The sequence below is a fragment of the Akebia trifoliata genome, chromosome 6 (genome assembly GCF_017979445.1).
Source record: "Akebia trifoliata isolate Shusen 1 chromosome 6, ASM1797944v1, whole genome shotgun sequence".
NCBI classification, from domain to species: Eukaryota; Viridiplantae; Streptophyta; class Magnoliopsida; order Ranunculales; family Lardizabalaceae; genus Akebia; species Akebia trifoliata.
In genome coordinates, this window is record NC_141380.1 from 1,188,846 (window position 1) to 1,209,529 (window position 20,684).

The 20,684-nt window shown below is 36.9% G+C and overlaps 3 protein-coding genes across 3 annotated transcripts; all 3 read left to right on the plus strand.

Annotated features, from left to right (window-relative positions):
• The first annotated feature begins 652 nt into the window (after nt 1-652).
• On the plus strand, nt 653-1,544 carry LOC147399425 (PRA1 family protein B4-like). The gene has a single exon (XM_086444782.1). The coding sequence runs from the start codon at nt 721-723 to the stop codon at nt 1,357-1,359; it is 639 nt and encodes a 212-aa protein (XP_086300908.1). The 5' UTR covers nt 653-720; the 3' UTR covers nt 1,360-1,544.
• A 6,150-nt stretch (nt 1,545-7,694) lies between these two features.
• LOC147399426 (laccase-12-like) lies at nt 7,695-11,098 on the plus strand. The gene is made up of 6 exons (XM_086444781.1): nt 7,695-7,870; nt 7,963-8,114; nt 8,323-8,567; nt 8,653-8,781; nt 9,578-10,522; nt 10,645-11,098. Exons 1-6 carry the CDS (start codon nt 7,757-7,759, stop codon nt 10,773-10,775), a joined length of 1,716 nt encoding a protein of 571 aa, XP_086300907.1. The 5' UTR covers nt 7,695-7,756; the 3' UTR covers nt 10,776-11,098.
• A 5,392-nt stretch (nt 11,099-16,490) lies between these two features.
• On the plus strand, nt 16,491-20,534 carry LOC147399427 (BRISC complex subunit Abro1-like protein). The gene is made up of 3 exons (XM_086444787.1): nt 16,491-17,510; nt 17,979-18,068; nt 20,238-20,534. The coding sequence occupies exons 1-2, from the start codon at nt 16,587-16,589 to the stop codon at nt 18,024-18,026; spliced, it is 972 nt and encodes a 323-aa protein (XP_086300913.1). The 5' UTR covers nt 16,491-16,586; the 3' UTR covers nt 18,027-18,068; nt 20,238-20,534.
• The last annotated feature ends 150 nt before the right edge of the window (nt 20,535-20,684 follow it).

Genomic DNA, 20,684 nt, shown 5'->3' on the forward strand with positions numbered 1-20,684 from the left:
TCAAATATGGGTCTTTTTCACATAGTGAAAACAACCCTTTGGAAAAGCTTAAAATCTTATTAAGCTAAGTAAGGAAAGTATTTTTCATAACATTAAACTGTCCAAATCATGGGTCATACATAGAAAATTTTACGCGTCCTTAAAGCATTTAATCCTAACCTCAAATCAATTAATTTTGTTCGAGTGGCTAGAAATGCATGGAAGGAGGTCGTAATCCAAAAAAAAAAAAAAATACATGGAAGGAGTTATTCTATTTTAAGGAAAATTATTTAGGGTGTGTTTGATTAACAAAATCCTTATATTAGAGAGATTCTATTACCACACCAACTTTTGCTTAGGATGTTCTTAGTAAAAGTGGGTGTGGCAATAGAAACTCTCATTTATACGTATTCAAACGAAAGGTACCCCTCAAATTGATCTTGAATGTTTGATTGTTTATATTTTGTATCATTATACAAGGAGAATTTTGTTTTTTAGATTATGAAGGGTATAATAGTCATTTGACAATAATAATTTCTCTTCTCTTCTCTTATGAATCTTAACCAAACAGGACAAACATGATTTTTTCTCTTCTCTTCTCTTTCAATCCAAACAGGGTGAAGAGAAACTTCCCTTCCCTTCCCTTCCCTTCCCTTCCCTTAATGAGTTTCTCTTCCCTCCCCTTCCCTCAATCCAAACACAGCGTAAATCCTCCTTCTTTCCAAACCCCCAAATCCAACAATGGCGTCTCCTGCAACTCTCCCAATCTCAAATCCCCAAACAATCCAATCTCAATCTCAGCCGCCCATCGCCACACCAGCATTTCGAGCTTTCATCGCTCGCATATCTGATACGATCCGCCATGGATTCTCGCAGCGTCGCCCATGGTCCGAGCTCATCGACAGGTCCTCCTTCGCTCGCCCAGACTCCCTATCTGAAGCTACGACACGTGTCCGGAAGAACTTCTCCTACTTCCGTGTCAACTACTTGACCCTCTTAACTACTGTTCTTGCCTTCTCTCTCCTCTCTCACCCATTTTCTCTCCTCGTCCTCCTTAGCTTGCTCGCTGCCTGGATCTTTCTCTACCTCTTCCGACCCTCTGATCCGCCTCTTGTCCTCTTTGGCCGCACTTTCAGCGATCGAGAGACGCTTGGGGTGCTAATTGTGCTAACCGTTGTCATCATCTTCCTCACTAGCGTCGGATCGCTCCTCATCTCCGCTCTCATGGTCGGGTTGGCGATCGTGTGTGGTCACGGTGCATTTAGGGTTCCTGAGGATTTGTTTCTTGATGATCAAGAACCTGCATCTGTTGGATTCCTCTCTTTCTTTGGTGGCGCTGCTCCTTCTGCTGCCGCACCTGCCGTCGCCGCTCATGTCTGAAGATCTGATTGATCGCCAGGGAGGTTGGTTAGGGCAACCAATTCTACTTTTTTTTTTTTTTTAATACCTATTTTAGTAGAAATGTGATGGATCGATTAACACAATTTGTTATACAAAGTTTGATTGACATGTTAAAAAATTGAACTTTTGTTTGTTTAAAGTGAAATCTGTGCCTGTATGATCAAGATTGGGTTTTAATTTTTCTTTTAAAAGATCATTTTAGAATTTAGATTTGCATTGTGACCTAGCTTATCTTTCAATTCTTGATAATATAGCTTTTAGATTTGCCCTGGCTTGAGTGATCATCCTTGGTATCGAGATCCTCTATTTTACTGGGATTTATTTTCATTAAGAATTTCTATTTTTGAGATTTTTTTTTTTTGTACATTTGGATTAAGGTTAAGAGGTGCACAGTTTTCTTTTCCCCTAATGGGTCGAGGAACCTTCACAATTTTTCTATAGTGTATTGGCACATGGTCCGCGATTAGTACCGAAAGCCTAAACATTCAAAAATTCAATTGCAAAGATCAACTTTTTCTTAATCAAATCAATATGGTCACATTCTTGCAAACTTTCTATGATATGGTCCTTGCGTCGATATGAAACCTTGTTTTGGAGAAAATTTGAACTGGAAAGATATCTTGTAGGAATGAGACTCTAGTTAGTATTAATAGGCCAATAGTTACTCCAAAGTGAGATTTTCATTATGTAGGTTTAACTATCCATAAAAAACAAGGGATTGTTGTGGATGTTGTATGTAAAATAGGGTTGTGTAATAATCTGATTAAAACATTTTTCTTTTCTTCAAGATGCCAATATTTATATGAGCCAAGCGTTATGGAGCCAAATGTTCGATAATCAGGAGACATATTTGTGTAAAGAGTGGACATATTAAGAAGGATAATATTAGAAAATGAGAGCATTTGAGAAAATTTGTGTGGTAGTTTTGTACATTTGTTATGGTCCCCTCACTGACTTAGGTGTACTTATGAAATTTAGGTTATTGAGTATAAGATGTTGTCATCTTTCATATCTGTTTGATTCTCAATTCCATTATGACACAAGATTGTCCTTCCTGCAAGAATTGATTCTTTCATGGATTGTAGAAGTGTTACATGAGGGTTAAAGTTGGTGAATTTTTTTAAAATATCTGTAAGCCTGTCTTTAATGAGTTCAGTATCTCGGTGCTGGCAGGATTTGAACCCAGGTTTCTAGTATCATCACCCAAAGACTTTACCAACTAGGTTAGCTAACACCTATGCATTCTTGCATGAGTATATATGGGCTTTTTTTTTATTTTTTTAAAGAACAGTGCCATGAAACTATTTTTTTTTTTACTTAATAAAATAAGAGAACTTATATTACCACATCAACTTTTGTTTAAATAATCAAATTAGATGGAATTCAAACATATGGTGATATCTTTCTTTTCTTTACTCTTTTTTTTTATAAATTTTTATCATGAAACCTTATTCCTTCTCTCTCCAACTAAAACCTTAATTTAAATTTCACTCATTCCCAAATCCAAATGCATCTATGAATCTTGCTTGCTAAGGTGGTTAAAGCTTGTGAGCATTGATATAACCACCTGGGTTCAAAATCGGTCTTCACCTACTACTTCCCTTTGCCATTGCTTGGGGTCTATGGAAAGAGAGAAACAACAAGCTATTTCAGAGCAAGGAGAGTACGCCTCAAACCGTGTTCTTGAAGATTTTGGGCATTTTGTATTTTTGATCCAAGTTGAGCAAGGATTTCGTTAGTTTCTTTCTAGGATTTCGTGTTAAGATGGGATTCTTTGTGTGACGCTTAGTTGCTTTTTGTTTCTTTTAGGTTCATTTTTGTTTGTTCTCCCTTGTTTGGAGGGCTATCTCAGCCTCTTTTTTTCTTTCTCGTTAAGAAAATTTTATACTTATTAAAAAAATCAAAAATATTTATCCATTTATAATCCTGTTCTAATTGGATTAATGGATTGTAAGAAAAGTTTGAAGTGGAAAAAGAAGTTCACTAAAATAAAATGAGCTCACTTGCTATTGCTAGCATGCTTAGTCTTAGGATGGTTCAAAATGTTCAAACTTCCATGAGTTTGGATTAGAAGGCTATTTTGGTATCGAAATTGCAGTAGAACTCTCCATCTTAACAAGTTCTCACAGTAGAGACCATACCACATGTTACAAGCCAGATGGAAGATTGCTATACTAGAGCAGCGAAGGAATCTTCTTAATAGTTCTTCCATACTTAATAATAATAATAATAATTAAAGAGCGTATATTAATAAAGCAGAACAGGTTAAGAAGACGATTCAAACCAAATCATAGAGAGAATTTTTTTTTTTGAAACTTTCACATTGAACTGTTGCCAAGGTTATATACGTTGTCTTACTTCAAACTCAATCAAGTCTAAAGAATCCTGAATGATTGACATTCGTGATTTTGGCAGTAATATAGGATCAGTTGATATCAATTAAAATTGGCCTTATGTATCCTAAGTAATTTCCATTAATTTGATTCTATACCACAGATCCAAACAAAAGTTCAGAGGTTCTTTTGATTTTGCTTCCAAAAATTTAAGTCTAGCTTTAGCTTGGAAGGTTATGATCACACTAGGATTATGGAGCGGATACCAATAAAAAGAAAACGATTATGGCGTGGTTCCTCAAAATTGTGGCCCTAAGAACCTTTGAATCCAAAATGATCGTGGCCACTGAGTCCATGATCAAGTTGATATTGGAGACATTTGATTATAGCATCACTTTCGGATTCAAATCTCTAAAGTTGCGATTTAGCCTAATGAGTTGAGTGTATTGCTCCACCTCTACACATGTGGGCATATAATTCATTGTCTCTTTTTTATGGATAATGACTATACAACTCTTCCTCTTATCAACGACATGCAAATGATGAATCTTCATCAGGTGTCACATTCGTCAAGAATTCACATAACAAGATAACCACATTAATCATCTAATCAACACAATATATTTGGCAATCAACAATGTCGGCGTTTCAACCACGTTTACATTTTTAGAGGCGACCAATTTCAGCAAATTAACCTCAGAGGGTTTGTGAGGTGGCCGACATCAATCACGCCTCACAAACCAGAAGTCGCCACCGTTGAGGATTTATCCTAGAAATTATCTGGTGCATGTGAGGGGAGGGGACTGCACATGTCCAAGGATTAGTTAGGTGCTCTAAGAATCCCGGATACCTCAATTTCAAAAATAAAATAAAATAGAGCAAATCCACATTATTTATGGATCAACCTAAGCTTGAAGAGGGTATCATACGATGCATTGTGAAAATAAAAAAAGAAAATGAACTGTGTTACATTTTATAAAGATTAATTCATATCTGTTCGGTTAAAGATTAGTATTAGAAGTTTAAAATTTACTCTGATTATCATTGCTTTCTATAATTTTCTATAGATAAAAATACCTAATCAGGGTTTACTTACGTAAACACATTAATTAATTTTAATAAGGTGATTTAAACCCTAAGAAATAGTTCGTTTGGTACCAACCAAGGCCCAAGGGCCTAAAGGCAAGTATATTAGGAGTGTAATTGACTCCTATAAAATGTTTAATAATCTTTGTTAAGGAATATGATTTAAGGGATGGAAAACCAGCAAATCAAATTATTAATATTAGCTCAGCTCCAGCTGCTTTTGCTTTGTTTTTTGTTAGATTCTCATGAAGATAACAGACTTCCAACAATCCTACCTAACTTGGTTTTCTTCATTCGTAGTCCATGAGTTTGGGGGCTCTCTGTAACGCGTTACCACTCACTTCTAGACATCTTCAAACCAAAGGTTTCAGAAGGAGAATCTCCTTTTACTTTTTTTTCTTAATTTTGAAGGGAAAGTGAAAGAAGAGAAAATTGCTTCGTAATTATGGTGAAAATCAAGGTTATTAATCACTAAATCTCTCTTCCTTACAGAAAAAAAAAAAAAAAAAAAAATTTAAGCCCTCGTAAAAACCCTAAAAAAACGTTTGCTATAAATATATAAATCATACAAGGACAAAATTTTCCCACAACCGATAGTTACAAAATTGAGTAAAAAATTCCTGTCAATTAGGTTGTATAGGTCTTAAGTGAATTTATTTTTAAAAAATAAATTAATATTTTTTGGGTAAATATTTTATTTACTATGCTAGAGTTTTGAATCCACATTCCATTTGAAAATAAAGGTTTCTTTGGTGGGAACTATTTTTTTTTGTGAAATTTTGAATTTTTTTCTAAGAAGAAAGAAAAAAAAAAAAAGGTATATTATTTGATCTCTAATGTTTAATCCAACATTTGACAAGTCTATTCCTCTAGTTTATATGTAAAATCCAACATAGATTTTTCTAACACCCCCTATGACATACACTCCTTGTCATGGCATGGGCTAGAATCACAAATCTTTCTCATCGGGATACACAACTGCACATCCCCATAAATATGTTTTGGTTGTGTATCCCAAGGTGAAAAATCTATGGTTCAAGCACATGCCATGTTAGGGGGCGTCAGAAAATCATGATTCTTATTTAAATGTGGGAGCTAGAAATATGTTAAGATGGTGGAAAAGTCATTGTTACGATCACAAACACACATGTGCACGACATGAAGGGACGTGTTGGTTCGGATCCAATTGTCTAACAGTAGGAACAAGCATGACGTAACATCTAATCGGGTTGGTGTGTGCATGAAGGATTGTGTCATTTTAGATACGAGGGAAAAATCAGGTTCTATAGTGATCAGACCATATTTCATTATATCCTAAAATTTGTCGATTATGTTTTTTTCTTTTTCTTAGCAGATTCAATCGAAAGGGGGTTGAAATCTTTTTTTTTTTTTTTTAATTGTCGATTATGTTCGATGCTTGGAAGCCTATCAATTTATTAATTTTTCATTTTCTTATTCATTTGAATCCAATATTCAGGTTAAATTTTCTAACACTCCATAGTCTTTGAACTCCATTGAAGAACTTATACTTGTCTGTGGCCCAAGAGAACTTGTACTGGATATTGGACCTTTTGTGACATGGGCCAAATACTAGAGTCAAGCCCATTAGAAGCTAGTGGGCAACATGTTGATGATGTGAATGGCTCGTGACTCATTGAATAAAGTAACGTTGTACGAAATCTTGGTCGGATTGGTCAAGTAAACATGAAAACGTCAGGGATGAGTGTTTATTGAAGAAATCTAAATTGTTGAAACCATCCCCAACTGTAACCATGACAGGTTACCTATTTATATAAGCTGATCTTAGATTTTCCAAAGAAGATCCTCCAAACGAATTATCTTTTACGCAAAACTAGAACTTAAGTTATTTTTGTTTAATGGAACCCACCTTTAACTTAAAACTTACATATATATTGGTAATATAAACTATAAAGACTAGAAACGTACAAACACAAACAAACATTAAGATGTGAAATTTATTTAGATTATAAAGGTCAACCTCAATACCAATTCATCAAATTTGACCAATATTATATATCAATTTGACAAATTCTTGATTCAACCATCTGTTTGATTTTTTACTATATAGAATTTGACTTTATATATCTACAAAAATGTAGTTGTTAACAGTCGGCTTGATCTTGCATGCCATCTGTCGGTCTTATTGGTGATATCTAGTCTTGGGATTAGAGAATTTTTCATAAGAGACTTTTTTATCAGGCCTTAAGAGGAATTACAACCCGTGATAGACGTGTTTGAATCCAATGGATAGAAATCACTAATCAAGAAGATTGTTGGTGTATACATCGTTCAAAATGGTGGGCCAAATATTCATGGGTCAACGGACGCAAAAGATTGTGCCACGTGATTTGTAAATTGCAAAGGAGATGTGGAGTTTGGTAGCTACCCAACTCCCTGAAGTACAGAATATAGACACATTTAACAACCCTAACCAATCATCAATGATCAACCCCACTACTTGTTCAATAATCTCAAAGTAAAAAAAATTAATGGATTTGTTTAAACAGAAAGAATGGCTTTGAGCATTTTTTACTATTGTGCTTGGTGTGGTATTTTTCTTACATTATATGTATATTAATTGAGCAACTTTATATAAAAAGATTAGAAAAGATAGTATTTCAAACTTTTGGAAAGAGAACCCTTCCTTTCACCTAAAAAAGAAAAAAAGAAAAACTTACAAGGTGATGTTGTAGAGACGTTCAAAGCTTGGAAGGCTTGTGAAGCAAGAATTAATGAAATTCTTGAAATTATAGGCTAGTGGGTGCACCAACTCCTCTCTAGGGTTGAACTAAGTTCTAGAATCAAAACCTAATCTGCCAACTTCTAAACAACTCATCTCTCCCCCTCTAGTGTTGTATATATATAAGAACTTCTCTCTTATTCTCTTGCATTACCACCTCAAGCTTCAATCAACAAGAGTTTAGATAGTAGTAAACATGGAGGCTTATGGTAACATTGTCATGAAGACATGGATTCCTTGCCTCCTTCTAGGCCTTTTCTTTCTCTTTGTGTCTTTCGTTGATGCAAAAACTCACTACCATGACTTCGTTGTACGTCGTCTTCTTCTTTTTCTTCATATTCATCTTCTTGTTGTTATTATCGGTTCATTCGTTACTGATTAATTAGAATGTATATATAACAGGTTCAAGCAACACCAGTGAAGAGGCTGTGCAAGACTCACAACACAATTACGGTGAACGGGCAATATCCAGGGCCAACCTTGGAAGTAAGAAATGGAGATACTCTAGTCGTCAATGTTGTGAACAGAGCCCGATACAATGTCACTATCCATTGGTAATTGCATATATGTATATTATGGGTATTATATGGTGTATTCTGAACTTATTATTTAGGTAGGAAATATGAGTGATCATGAAATTTGAATAAATGCATGGGGGCCATGCAGACATGTACTTATGTACAAGCAACTGTCCTCACAATGTTATATGTCAAGGTTCACAAGTCTACTTTTATTTTTTATGTACTCATTCTCTTTCTACAGGCACGGGATTCGCCAAATGCGAACGGGTTGGGCTGATGGGCCCGAATTCGTTACCCAGTGTCCGATTCGACCAGGAGGAAGTTACACCTACCGATTCACCATTGAGGGGCAAGAAGGGACATTGTGGTGGCATGCACATAGTTCGTGGCTCAGAGCCACTGTTTATGGAGCTCTAATTATCTACCCCCGAGAAGGTTCTTCATACCCATTCCTGAAGCCCAAGCGAGAAACACCCGTTCTTCTAGGTAACAAATTAACTCCTATCATTGTGAGATTTAATTTTCATCCTTATTTTCCATTACTGGAACTTATCATAATGTTGATGAGCAGGAGAATGGTGGGACGCCAACCCCATTGATGTGGTGAACCAGGCAAGGCGAACTGGAGGCGCTCCAAATGTGTCTGATGCCTACACCATCAATGGTCAACCCGGAGATCTCTACAAATGCTCTAGCAAAGGTTTGGCTCTCTACCACTCTAGCCAATGTTGTGTGTGCATATCGATGCACTCACCTTAATTATCACCCTTGGCCAACCCCAAAACTCATTCCCAATCAGAATTTAATGACTGTTGTTGTTTAAACTTGTTACGGCTCAACAAGATGACTCATACATTCCTGGTAGAGAACAAAATTCTAAGAACTTAAATATATATATATATATTGATTGCTATTAAGTGTTGGATTTGAATCTTAAGTTGGGTTAGAATTTTGTTTTTAAAATCTGATCTAGGCCACAGAAGCAAATATGAATTGAGATTGACAGTAGTATGGGCCCCTTGAAATATGCATGTTGCCCACCTGTGAGTCAAATCATGACCAACTCACCAAGGAGCATCTCCTTGATGGGGAATAGCCCCCACACCAAACTTCTTGGACAATCTAAACCATCCATTGAGGCTACCACCCATCGAAGTCGTGTTGACCAAATTGATCTGATTTAGAGAAATTAGGGGGTATTTGGTGGACAAACATTTTCTCTAGATACTTCATAATTATATTAAACTATTGGGTGGCTAATATATATATATATATATATATATTAGAATATTAATTTTAAGGATTGTTTTAAAATTTTCATGTACATTGTCTACCTTTATTATATGTTATCATCTGCTATAATAAAATCAAGAACATCACATGCTCATGTCTTATATGACATTTTTTTTTTCTAATCTGGTTTATATGACAGATTATTGCTCTCTATTTACTATTAAAAATAAAAGAAAGAATAAACATACTCTTATGTCATGCAGACACTGTGACAATTCCGGTGGATTCCGGCGAGACTAACCTTCTCCGAGTCATCAACTCTGCATTAAACCAACAACTCTTCTTCACCATTGCCAACCACAAACTAACAGTAGTTGCGGCTGATGCCTCCTACATAAAACCTTTCACCACATCGGTCATCATGCTAGGACCAGGCCAGACCACTGATGTTCTCATCACAGCCAATCAGCCCCCAGCCCGCTACTACATTGCAGCTCGTGCTTATGCCAGCGCCCAAGGCGCACCCTTCGATAACACTACCACAACCGCAATTCTCCAATACGATTCTGCATGTTGTCAGCCTACGAAACCTGTCTTCCCACCACTTCCTGCCTACAATGACACCAACACAGCCACCGCCTTCACTTCCAGCCTTAGAAGCCCATCCAAGGCCCCTGTACCGACCGAAATTGACGAAAACCTATTCTTCACAGTTGGTTTGGGCCTCAATCCTTGTCCACAGGGGGCCCGCAAACGCAACTGCCAAGGTCCCAATGGAACACGCTTCACCGCTAGCATGAACAACCACTCATTTGTCCTACCATCAACCTTCTCCATACTTCAAGCCCACCAACAAAGAATTCCTGGAGTCTTCACCACAGACTTCCCCGCATTCCCACCAGTGCAATTTGACTACACGGGTAATGTAAGCCGTGCACTCCAGAAACCAGTTCCGGGGACTAAATTATACAAGTTGAAATATGGTTCGAGAGTGCAACTTGTATTACAAGGCACTAGTATCTTTACCAGAGAGAACCACCCAATTCATCTCCATGGGTACGACTTCTACATCATCGCTGAGGGGTTTGGAAATTTTAACGCGAAAACTGATACATCAAAATTCAACCTTGTTGATCCACCTTTGCGGAATACAGTCGGAGTAAACGTCGGTGGATGGGCAGTCATTCGATTTGTTGCTGATAACCCAGGTAAAATGCAAACACATAAATATGGATTTATTATTATTATTATTTTTTCCAATTTGCCATAATTTGCATCTTCAAATCTCTATTTAATGAGGTACTTTTCATTCTATGTTTGGCAAAATCAGGTGTTTGGCTGATGCATTGTCACCTGGACGTTCATATCACATGGGGTTTGGCTATGGCTTTCCTAGTTGAGAATGGAGTTGGGGAATTGCAATCCATAGAGCCTCCTCCAGCTGATCTGCCCATATGTTAAAAGACCATAAAAAGCAAACCAGAGGGGATTAAAGTTGATCTGCCAAGAGAAGGGCTAGTTATTATCCTCGCAATAAATTTAGGTTCATTGTGAGCTTTATTTGTTGACCCACCCGCATTTGGGGACATTGTTCTTGTTCTGTTTTTTTCTCCTTATATTTAGCTAGTTAGGTTGGGGCCGCCGGAGATCATCTGATTCTTAGTTTTGCTGGTTCATTTTTAGAACCAATGTACTAGATGGATTTGAGTTTTGGATTATTTGAATTTGATTTTGTGTTTATATATTCTACCAGCTATTTAATGCATGGTTGATGTGTTGTTCTATCAGGTTTCCCATGATTGATTGATATAGTATAATTGACTCTGAAAAGATGAATCTCCACCCCCATCCCCCCCCCCCCCCCCCCCATGTTACTTCTGATTGGTCTGATTTTGCTTGCTACCAATCAAGTGTGGGGGGCAGCACTCCTAAAGTCCTTTCTAGATACAATGTATGCTTGCTTGGGACATGAGACAAACACACCAATAACTGCCTAGATAGAAAAGAAACAATGAAACATACTATTAGATCAGATGGTATAGAAAATAATCCAAATTGGACTGAGTTTCCTAAAATGAAAACAATGTACACCCCATAGTTGACTCGGTCCATTGAGTCACCTCAGTGACCGCCGTTGACTCAGACCATCTAGTTGACACAACCACCGACTCAACTCAGTGTCCGAGTTGAATCAGTCAACGAGTTAACTCAGTGGTCGATTTGACTCAACCCCCTAGTCAAATCAGTCTAGTTTTCGACTCAGTTGTTGAATTAACTCCGGCAGACGAGTTAAATCGATCACTGAGTCAACTCGTTTAATGAGTTGACTCATTCAAACGAGTTAAATCGGTGTTGAGTTGACTCGGATCGCTGGGTTAACTCAGTTTACCGAGTTCATGAGTCGGCCATACACTTATTTTCATCTCGACCCGCTCACACAAAATCCCTCCGACCTCCCCCCTGTAGTTTTCCCTCCAAACTCCCAAGTCCAAACCTCACACACACACACTCTCTCTCTCTCTCTCTCTGCAACGACCGGAATTTGGTTTTTTTTATCTGCGAAATTATTGAAAGAAATGGAAAATCTCAAAAAAGAAATCTCTGTTTCTTTAGAAGTATGCAGTCTTCTTCATATATATATATAAAAGCCTAAAAAGAAAGACAGGTAGGAAGGAAGGAAGGAAGGAAGGTGAGTTTCTTTCATGTCTTCATTTCTCATTGATGTTAAAAGGTTTCCTTAAAAAACTATCTAGACTTCCATTCAGCAATTGCGTGACAGATCATAATTTATCAGAATCTTCTTCTGGCTTGTCTAAAAAACCAACAGAGTCAGGAAACAAAGATTGCCAATGTGTATTAAGCTGGCTACTGCATAAACAGAGCAGATGTTGGATCCAAAAACAGGGCAGGAATGGCAATGGAAGGGTAGAGTTTGGAGGGTCCTAATACATCCCTCAAATAGCAGGGGACGTGTGGATGCAACATTTCTAAGTTTCCCTGCTTTTATAAGAGGAATGCATGAGATGAGATGTATTAGTAAGACAAACCATAAATGGAATTTAAATGCAGAGAATATAAGCACACACACACAATCATAGTCACCTCTTGTAAGGTCTCCATGAATGTTCTTGAACCATTCTTGCCGGGGTCTCATGTTTTGTATTCTTGGATTGCTGCTTTTTCTACAATGGAAGTAAAGTAATACTCCTCAAATCCTAGAAATATAAATCATATAAAGAGACGATATCTAAAGCAGCAATGCACAAGAAAAGGGTAAAAAAAACATGTTTTGTTTCTTTTAATTTCATATCTTGACATCCATGTACACACGTAAATAATGTATGTGCATTTCGGGGCCAATTAACTCATCCCTTATTTTTTTTAACCCCTTTCCATATCCATTACTGTAGAGGAGTCCCTTTTAAAAAAAACAAATCTCCATGATCACCTCCACATGACTCAAACTCTTAGTGTGAGATTAATTCTGATACCAAATATTAAGACCTAAATCAATACTCTAAAAGTACCTAAGGGTGTGTTTGATTGCATGGAAAGTCACTTTCCATGCAATTTGAAATCTATGAAAAATTAGTTGTGGAAAATAGGTAGGGTTGGAAAATCAAATTCCATTGTTTGATTTCACATGGATAAAATCATGGAAAAATATGAGAAAAAAGAAGAAGAGGAGAAGGAGGAAGAAGATGATAAGAGGGGGAGAGGAAGAAGAAGATGACGAGGAAGAGGGAGGGGGGAGGATGTGGCGAAAACGGTGGCGGCCACGACGGCAGTGAAGGTGGTGACCACGACGGCAAAGGTGGCGGCCACGACAGCGATGACGACAACGACGGTGACGATAGCGACGGAGGTAAGTGAGGAAGATGGGGGAGAACGTGGTGGTAGTGGTGGTGGATGAGGTGAGGGATGGAGAAGAAGGAGAAGAAAAAAAAAAAGAAAAGAGATAGAAGATAGTCGGAGACAGAGCCGATGGCGACGGCGATGGTGACGACGACGACGACGAGATTAGTGTAATGGTGATAGTGGTGGTAGTGGTAGTGGTGGTAATGGTGATAGGGAAGAATTGATGATGAAAAATATGGGTGGATTTTATTTTCCCACCCATAAGGGTGGGAAAGTGAAATCCATGATTTAGTGGACTTTTTGAATGGGATGGAAAATGAATTCCATTTCCATGTACAATCAAACACTTGAAAAATGTCATTTTCCATGAAAATTGATTTTCCACCCTAAGTGTAAATGCCTCCATTTTGTACGTAGAGATTTCATTAAAAATAAAGAATTATAAAAGCACGATGCAGCACTGTCATTTTCCGAAGTTTGTGTGGGTTTAAGGACTCGCACGTGCGATCTTGCAACCATTTTGGAAGCGATATTTACGAGTTCGGCTCCACTAAGGTGCTGATTGATTCAACTTCTTAAATCTGCTGTCAGAATCTGCTGTCTAAATCTGCTGTCAGAAGCTGAAACATTGAAAAGCCTGTTTGATAGAGCTTTGTAAAAGTGCTGTGCTGTTGACCAGAATCTGGTAATTACTGTTTGATACAGCTTCAAGAATCTGCTGTATTAGGGTAAAATGACCAGAATGCCCTTAAGGTTGATAGTACACCCAGAATGCATAAAAAATTATCAGAATACCTTTATAAATATATAATTACATTAAATTTATATAAAAATAATAAATTCATATTAAAAATTTATAGAAATAATTTTTTTAATTTTAAAAAGTTTATAATTCTATAGAAATTTCGACAGCATCTCCTCTTCAAAATGGACATATGAAATTTTCCTGATAAACAAAATACATGTATAATACGCAATGTTGATAATATACCCATAATGCATAAAAATTATCAGAATATCCTTATAAATATATAATTACATTAAAGCTCCATTAGAATTTCGATTTTATTTTTTCCTATTCGAATTTGAAGTCCAACGAATGTTACAAACTACATCAAAATTTTGGGTATTCAATTAGATTATCAAACCAGTAAATTTGTGTTGTCCCTAAGAGGCACCATTTATGGGTTACTATTTGAATACCCTTCTATGTAACATTCCCCACATCCTCCAATTCCTCTCAAAATTGAACTCTCTCCCCACTTTTAGTAGGACCGTAAATACCTGAAAAAACCCACTGAAAATCCTTATTAACACAGTTACACAAAATAGAAATAGAAAAAGGCCCAACCATGTTTATTGACACTTTAATGAAATTCTTATTCCACGTCATGATTAAGCCACCTGCTGATCCTAAAATTGGAAGAAAATCACAGCCAATGTCCCCCCTCCAAAGCTCATTAATCATCTTATCGTCACACTCCACTAACTTTGATTCTTGGAGGGTGAGTATAAAAGGGTTTTTCGAGTATAATGTACTCTTTAACAGAGTTAATAAGTTTGATGAACAATCTTCTCCCAAATTCTTTCTAAATGCAAATCCCATAACGCCTTCGATTGTGAATCAACACCATGGAGGAAGCCCAAGTTTGACTCACAAAGACACCCCACACTACAACCCAAATTACCAACCAACTTATATAGACCCACATCCACAACTCCCTACATCTGATCCTTATAGAGGTTAATCTGCAAGTCCAATTCCATCTCAAAACAATGTAGAAAGCATCTAAATAGAAAATATATATATTGGGGGTGGTTCAAGGGACATATGTAAAAACAATGGTTTTTCAAAATATGGGTTAGAGGTTTTGGATTGAGCTGATTTTTTGCGAGGATGGTCACTGTGATGAGAAAATCATCCTCACAAAAAATCAACTCAATCTGAAACTTCTAAATCCATCAAAAGTGATTTACAAATTATTTGCAAAACTTGACACACAAAAAATCAACGGTCTACATTCTAAATCACTTTTAATGGGGTTAGAAGTTTCAGATTTGACTGATTTTTTTTTTTGGATGATCTTCCCATCATGGAGATCATCCTCACAAAATTAGCTTAATCCGAAACTTCTAACCCACATTTTGAAATTTATTAATGTTACATTGTTTTTACATATGTCCCTTGATCCGTTCCCATATATATATATATATATATATATATATATCACCTAAAATCCAAAAAAATTCAAACACCTTTTGTGCAAATGGAATTTTTTTCAAACAGATCAAATGTTAACGCTTCGATTAATTGTTTAAGCTCAATGGGTTTGATTTCCTATAACTGTACAGATATTATAAGATCTCCACAATATAGTGTATCAATCAATATTCCTAATCTAAACCCTAGAAGTCTAAGCATATTAAGCTAATACAAAGAGAGAGAGAGAGAGAGAGAGAGAGAGTACCCAGTTTTTTGTTGGAGAATGGTAGGAAACTGCATCTTAACACAAGTGCAGGTGCAGATTACTAACAACACCATTGTCAAAAACGAATGGAAATTGAAGAGAGCCGACTGAAAAATCCAACAAACCCTAAATAAGATTCACATAATTTCATCTCAAATCTCACCAGTTGTGATAGAAAGAAAAAACAAAATATGATTAAAAAATTAAACGATTTTCTTACCATTTTTAATTCTTAAACTAAAAGAAAAAATTACTTTGTCGATCGGATCTATCGTAGAGAGTTCAGGATTAGGGGTTTTTTTTCTCTCCCACTCGAAGAACAGATGAAGAGAATGACGAAGAGAAGAAGAGCTGCTGTGTGCGGTTCTCTGTCGACAGAAAAGAAGAGAAATGAGGTTAAAAAACGATGGGCAAAATAGTCTTTTCAAATGAGCCGTTTTCGATAATTCGCGTCTCCCGCAAACGCAATTTAGAAAAGCTTTAAAATACCGCTTCACCCATTTGCGTTTCTAAACGCAATTTCATAACTCAATTTCAAATCGCTGAGTTGGATTGTGTTTGATTCAACTTCAAAACGCCGCGTTTTGACGCAAACGTCGGTAAAATTGCGTTTTGAAACGCAATCAATCGCCCCCTAACTAACCACAGATTTACTAGGAATACAATACAACTCCCGGTTTGGTGTACACAAAGAGCTAGGTTACAATACTACTCCCCGTTTTCCTTTACGCACCACGTGGTGGCACACTTCTTTTTAGGCCCACTGATTGGCTCATCTATCAGACTGATTTCCCGATATTCAGATGTGTAGGTAGATTAGGTCTATCTGCTACAGAATCATTTTATTACTGTAGCTCGCAAAACACCATATCTTCCCTTGCTTCCTCATTTCAAGAGGAGAAGAAGCGCTCTCTCTGTCTTCCTCTCGCGCTAGCGAAGCACGGCCATGGACGATCTTCCCTTACAGAAGATCGCCATCTCTGGCCCCACTATCTCTTCCATAATCCAACGGTTCTCCTCTTCTCCAGGAGACGTGGACGGTCTCCTTTTCGGCCACGTCACGCAACTCACCTCCTCCGATCTCCCAGATGATGACGTTCTCGAGTCATCCTCATCTCTCTCTGACTCTTCCACTCTCATCGCCACCATCACAGGTTACTTCTGCTCTGGCACGATCGCAAGCTTCTATGACTCACTGGGTCGACTCGATATCTCCTCCCTTCGTCGCTCACTCGGAGACCGAAGTCCTGGTAGTTCTCTCATCGGTTGGTTCATGGGTCGACGCAGAACCTCTCTCAGACCCTCCATGAGAGAATTCAACGTCTCCACTTCTCTCTCTAGCAAAACCCTAACCCTAACCCTAAATCCCCAAGACGATCAAACTTCCTCTCTCAATCTCCCTCCTTGTATCTTCATCATCTTCTCGACCCCATTATCTGATCAATTAATCCACACTCACGAGTATCGTGCATTTCAATTCCGTCGATCCATCGGTGTATTTGAGCCGAAATCGATGGATGTCGTTAACATTGGACCGGCTTTTCGGGGACATTATGGTACATTTTCACCAAATTCCCCATTTCCATGGTTGTCGTGTGGGATTAAGGATTCGTCACCGCCGCCCACCGAGATGTTAATCGGTGAGGGTAGTCGTAAGGACAGTTTGACTTCACTTAGAAAAATGTCGAAGGAGCAAATTGGATTGGATTCATGTGCCGAGGGGTTTGAGATTGGGAGGTTGAGTCGGTTAATAGGTTCTGAAGCAGCTAATTATACTTCAGAATTGGAGGGTTTGTATGGGAAGATGCTTTCGAAGTTGGAGGGATTGGCTCATCTCGTGGAGAAGAGCTCGGCTAAGGTTCTGGAGCAGGTGAATTCAAATCATAAATTTTTTATTTTTTATTCTTTTACTAGAGCAACCTGTAATTGAATTTGTTTGGATTGCTTATAATGCTGAATATATGGTTTGTTTATGATTCAAGTATGAAAATTTGACATAAACTGTAACTTATTAATCACTCACAAGTTCACATTAAATTAAAATTAGAATTTGGATTATGGATTATCCTAGGATGCCAAAGTTTCTGCCATTTTAGCTAGCCCTTGATTTGCATTTCTTGATGTATGGCTATGTCTTTGATTTCTATCTGTCATGGTTGTTAGTACAGGATGTTGGCTCTGTTATTTTGGAAGTTTATTTTCCTTTTGTAAAATTTTTTTCCATTTTTGAAGCTTATTTTCAATCAAAATGTTCAACAGATGCTTTGGCACTTCTTTATGGGCAATTTTTGGATGATGATAAGATTTATTTATTTATTTTTTATTCAACTTTTGACAGGAACATCGAAACATGAAGTTAAGGAGCAAAGTTGCAGGATTGGAATAATTGTTGGATGTTTAGAGGGATTTTTTTTCTGGGTTTGGTCAGGTAATAAATAATTCCTCTGATATATTTGTGTCATTAGTTACCTAAGAATAGGCAATACAGTTGTATGATGACGCTTATTATGGTTTGTGTTTGATCTTGATTTACATTTTTTTCAATATAAAGGTCTATTAAACAAAAAAACCAAAGTAGAGGAAATGCTTGTGAACATGCTGATATATTATTATGATATTACATTTGATCTTGATTTGCATTTGCTCCATTTAAAGCTTTATTTAAAAAAAATCTAGGGGTAATGGCACTTGTGGGGGACGTGTTGATCAAGCAATTGTATTGCATGAGGTGTTTTTTTTTTACAATTTTTTGTTGTTGTTTCTTTATGCTAATTTCTTATCTTTTGATAATTTTATATATTTTAGTTAATCATTATTTTCATTAACAATGGTCCCTTAGGTTTGATGGAAGCTTTAGCCTCTTTTGGAATAAATTTTATTAAATTACATTGGTTTATTTTATTAAGAACAAAGCAATTTTTGAATGACATAAGACTTTATATTAACTTTTTAAAGGAACGTAGAAATATAAGTAATGGAGCAAAGGTTCCAGGATTTGTTGGAAAACATGCGCATATAGGGGGGATGGAACATGTTGACTAAGAAATGGCATTGCTTTAGGTGTTTTTATGATTTTTCAATTTTTTTCATTAGAAGGGACTCCCCCCACCCATCGACCCACCCACCGACACAAACCAACCAACCTTGATGAGCAAGAAGTCCCTCAAAAAACTATACAAAAGAGAGAGAAATCTATGAACTAAGGGCAAGCTTTGTCTAAAGGTAAAATACCCAAAGTAAACACTTCTAAGAATCCTTGGAAAATGGAAGACTATCAAAAGAGGAACTGTTGAATCTTGAGGGAAAGTGGCCTTTGATTAAGAGCACACTATCAATTATCCCAGTTTATATTTTTTTTATTCTTGTTTGTCTATGCCTAGGAGTGTTGAAGTACGTATTGAAAAGATGATTTAAGACTTGTGGAATAATATGGATGAAAATAGGATATTCCACCTCATAAAAACGAATTGGATTTGCCTCCCCAAGAAAAATTAAGGGCTTGGGACTACCAAGCGACATTGAATTTGGGAAAGGCATTCTAGCAAGAGATGGAAAAGCAGGTGTGAGGTATCGCCCTTATGTTAAAAAGAGATTCTGTCTGTGAAGGTCATTGTATGTGACGTGAAGGTGCTGAGGTACTATAGGATGTTCACTTCAGAAAAAAGCTGTTCTACCTAGAGAAGACAGGAAGCCAAAATTTCTCTGGCATTTCCAGTGCGTTGTGCGGATATTGTAGAATTCCTGAGGCATGTTTGCAATCAGTAGCCCTAAATTTGATTACAGTTGAACTCTTTGTTCGAAACAGAATATAGAGTTCACAGGGACTACTTTTGATGACTTTGTTTTTAGATAGAACTCTTTATGTAATCATTGATGTCTTAGCTTTCCTGTGTTTTTTTGCTTTTTAAGAAGCTTCCTCGGCCTCCTTGTACTTTGTTTTCCATCATCAATATATTATACTTATAAATAAAAAATAAAAAATTTGATTACAGTTGAGCTTTGTCAATCACAAATAGCTGTGATTACTTTGAATACCTTCTCTTTTAGAAGTGATTAAGCTAAAATTACTAATTCAAATATCTTGATTTTGGTCAAGTGATGTGAAGAACCGGATACTAGTCAAAACAAAACAAAAAAATTGATAAGAATGGAATATAATCACACACCCCTGCAAGCACTGGTGGATTTATGTGTATGTGTATATATATATATATCCATTCTTTATGGTTGGTGATGGGCTCAAAACTCCCTTATTGCCGTCATGCCTAGTTGGAGTCAGGTGCCCAATTTTAATTTCCTTCGTTACACATTGTAGTTATACCCCCATCTTAACATCGTTCACCATCACCACTCTGGACTCTCCAACCATTGGGCCACCTATTGGATCAGAAAAAATCTTACACGTCATACTGCTAGAGTAGAACTTTCTCCATCTGCTGACCATGTTTCTTCCCTTCTTTTTTTTGGATCATTAAGCCTGTTTTTAAAGAGTTCAATAAATTGGTGCTGGTTTAATGGATTGGATTCATGATTGGTGATCTGTGTTGCTTAATCCTACTTATTGTCTGCTATTTTCTCTTCTGGAAACTCAAAACAGGGATGCATCCAAGCACATATTGCAAGTTGACATGCAATCTACCCCCAAAATCTTGGATCTGTGGTTACTGTACCCTGTGGCTGTGAGATGTGGATGGTTCTCTCTTCTTCATATGGTATCTACTAGTCTTTTTGTTTTTGTATCTCCTTTGGGTCCTTCCCACCTTTGATGTACTTTTGGGTTTTTATGGGTAAATCAATCTTTTTTTTTTTTTTTTGATTAAATGTTGTTGAGGTTCTTTTGTAAAATTTAAACTGAAGTGAAGGGAATGGAAATAGTAACCAAATTTTATTGTAATCACAATTCATGTACATGATCAACCGGGGCCTCTCCTCCTCCATTAACGAGGATATCTGGCTATTTGCACAGGAACCAAGTGAATAGTGGTTTGCTTCTTTACACACTGCCTGATACAACCATACAACTAGTCCATCAAACTGATTAATC

Bases quoted from the DNA above. Each gene is read 5' to 3' on its own strand.
- LOC147399425 (XM_086444782.1), top strand. From the start codon at position 721: ATGGCGTCTCCTGCAACTCTCCCAATCTCAAATCCCCAAACAATCCAA.
- LOC147399426 (XM_086444781.1), top strand. From the start codon at position 7,757: ATGGAGGCTTATGGTAACATTGTCATGAAGACATGGATTCCTTGCCTC. The intron at 8,115-8,322 runs GTAATTGCATAT...CTCTTTCTACAG, and splicing joins TACAATGTCACTATCCATTG to GCACGGGATTCGCCAAATGC. The intron at 10,523-10,644 runs GTAAAATGCAAA...TGGCAAAATCAG, and splicing joins ATTTGTTGCTGATAACCCAG to GTGTTTGGCTGATGCATTGT.
- LOC147399427 (XM_086444787.1), top strand. From the start codon at position 16,587: ATGGACGATCTTCCCTTACAGAAGATCGCCATCTCTGGCCCCACTATC. The intron at 17,511-17,978 runs GTGAATTCAAAT...AACTTTTGACAG, and splicing joins CGGCTAAGGTTCTGGAGCAG to GAACATCGAAACATGAAGTT.